The sequence below is a fragment of the Eimeria mitis genome, genomic scaffold, assembly GCF_000499745.2.
Source record: "Eimeria mitis Houghton genomic scaffold, Emh_scaff6632, whole genome shotgun sequence".
NCBI lineage: Eukaryota > Apicomplexa > Conoidasida > Eucoccidiorida > Eimeriidae > Eimeria > Eimeria mitis.
Genome location: NW_013574768.1, coordinates 1 through 1,777, shown reverse-complemented (window position 1 = coordinate 1,777; position 1,777 = coordinate 1). Strand labels below are relative to the sequence as shown.

Below are 1,777 nucleotides of genomic sequence, written 5' to 3'. Positions count from 1 at the left end.
GGGTTTAGGGTTTAGGGTTTGTTCGCAGCCTCGGCCTCCCCAACGTGGCAGAGATGACGGCAACGCAGAAACCCCAAACCCTCGCTTCTCTATGAAGGCGCTCGAGGGTTTAGGGTTTAGGGTTTAGGGTTTAGGGTTTTGCTGTCGGCGGCAGCACAGCCTGGCTGTGCTGCGCTCTTCCCCACCAACAAACCTCTTACTATTCAAATTCTTTTTTTTCTGTTGCTGCTGTTGCTGCTGCTGCTGCTGTTGCTGCTGCCGTTGCTGCTGCTGCTGCTGCTGCTGCTGCTGTCGCTAGGTGTCGGCAGCGGGCAGTTGCTGTTGGCGTTTGCGGCTAAAAGTAAACTAAAACAAAACAATTAGTTTATTTTAATTAAATTAAATTAAATTTATTTTTATTTTATTTATTTTTTTTATTAAAAAATAAAAAAATAAAAAAAATACGGCAGCCGAAGCCCCGCGGGTGACGGGGAGCTGCGCAGACACCGCAGCCGTCGCTGCTGCTGCTGCTGCTGCTGCTGCAGCTGCTGCTGCTGCTGCATGCATCTCTTCTGGCTAGTTTTTCTTTATAATGTTTTAATTATTTTATTTTATTTTATTTTATTTTATTTTTATTCTTTTCTTCTTTTGGCTGCAGCTGTATCTGCACCCGCTGGGGTGTATTGATGGCGCGATGTGTGCAGCTACACCGCAGAGCCCTAAACCCCCCTAAACCCTAAACCCTAAACCCTAAACCCTAAACCCTCGTTAGAATGGCGCGCGTCAAACACCCGCCATCCCGCGGAGCTGCGGGGGCCGCGCATCGCCAGCAGCAGCAGCGGCAGCAGCAGCAGCAGCAGCAGCAGCAAGAGTCGCAGCACACAGAAGCATCTATGCATCTAGCTGCTGGCAGCAGACCACGGGGGGCCCCCGGGGGCCCCCCAGGCCGCCGCCAGAGAGCTCACCCTGGGGTCAAAGCCTTGAAGGAGATACGCAAGTATCGAGTGAGGGTTTAGGGTTTAGGGTTTAGGGTTTAGGGTTTAGGAGCGGGCCTGTAGTCGGCAATGAATGAGGGTTTAGGGGGGCTCAGGGTTTGACGCCTGGTGGTTATATATAAGCGGGGAGCTAGGGTTTAGCAATCAGGGTTTAGGGTTTAGGGTTTAGGGTTAGGGTTTACGGTTTAGGGTTAGGGTTTATATGCTTTATGATTCGGGTTTAGGGTTTAGAGTCAGGGTTCAGGGTTTAGGGTTTAGGGTCAGGGTTCAGGGTTTAGGGTTAGGGTTTAGTGTTTACTGTTATGGTTTAGGGTAGGGTTAGGGCTAGGTTTAGGGTTTAGGGCTTAGGGTTTGAGCCTAGGGTTTAGGGTTTAGGGTTTAGGGTTTAGGGTTTAGGGTGTTTGCAGAACACTACGGAGTTGCTGATCCCTCGCTCTCCCTTCTTTCGTCTTGTCCGTGAAGTGGCACAAAAATTCACTCCGCCGTATGCGGGGATGTACAGGTGAGGGTTTAGGGTTTAGGGTTTAGGGTTTAGGGTTTAGGTGGGTGTATGGTATGACCCCTAGAGAGCCGTGCATTCTATAGCGTGTATATATTATATATATTTATAAAATTTAAATATATTTATATAAATATAATATAAATAATATATAAAGAATATAATTTAAATATAAAACAAAAATACATTTCTTCTTTGCTGCACCGCTGGGGTGTATAGGCAGCTGCTATATATGTATTTGGGGTGTACAGGCACCTCCAACCCACCAAAAAAAAAAAAAAAAAAAAAAAAAAAACCCCTTAAA

The 1,777-nt window shown here is 46.9% G+C and overlaps 1 protein-coding gene across 1 annotated transcript; it reads left to right on the top strand.

Moving 5' to 3' along the window:
• Nucleotides 1-752: 752 nt before the first annotated feature.
• Nucleotides 753-1,480, top strand: EMH_0088380 (histone H3 variant, putative; the record flags this gene model as incomplete). The annotated part of the gene is made up of 2 exons (XM_013501292.1): nt 753-983; nt 1,382-1,480. The coding sequence occupies 2 exons, from the start codon at nt 753-755 to the stop codon at nt 1,478-1,480; spliced, it is 330 nt and encodes a 109-aa protein (XP_013356746.1).
• Nucleotides 1,481-1,777: the final 297 nt, after the last annotated feature.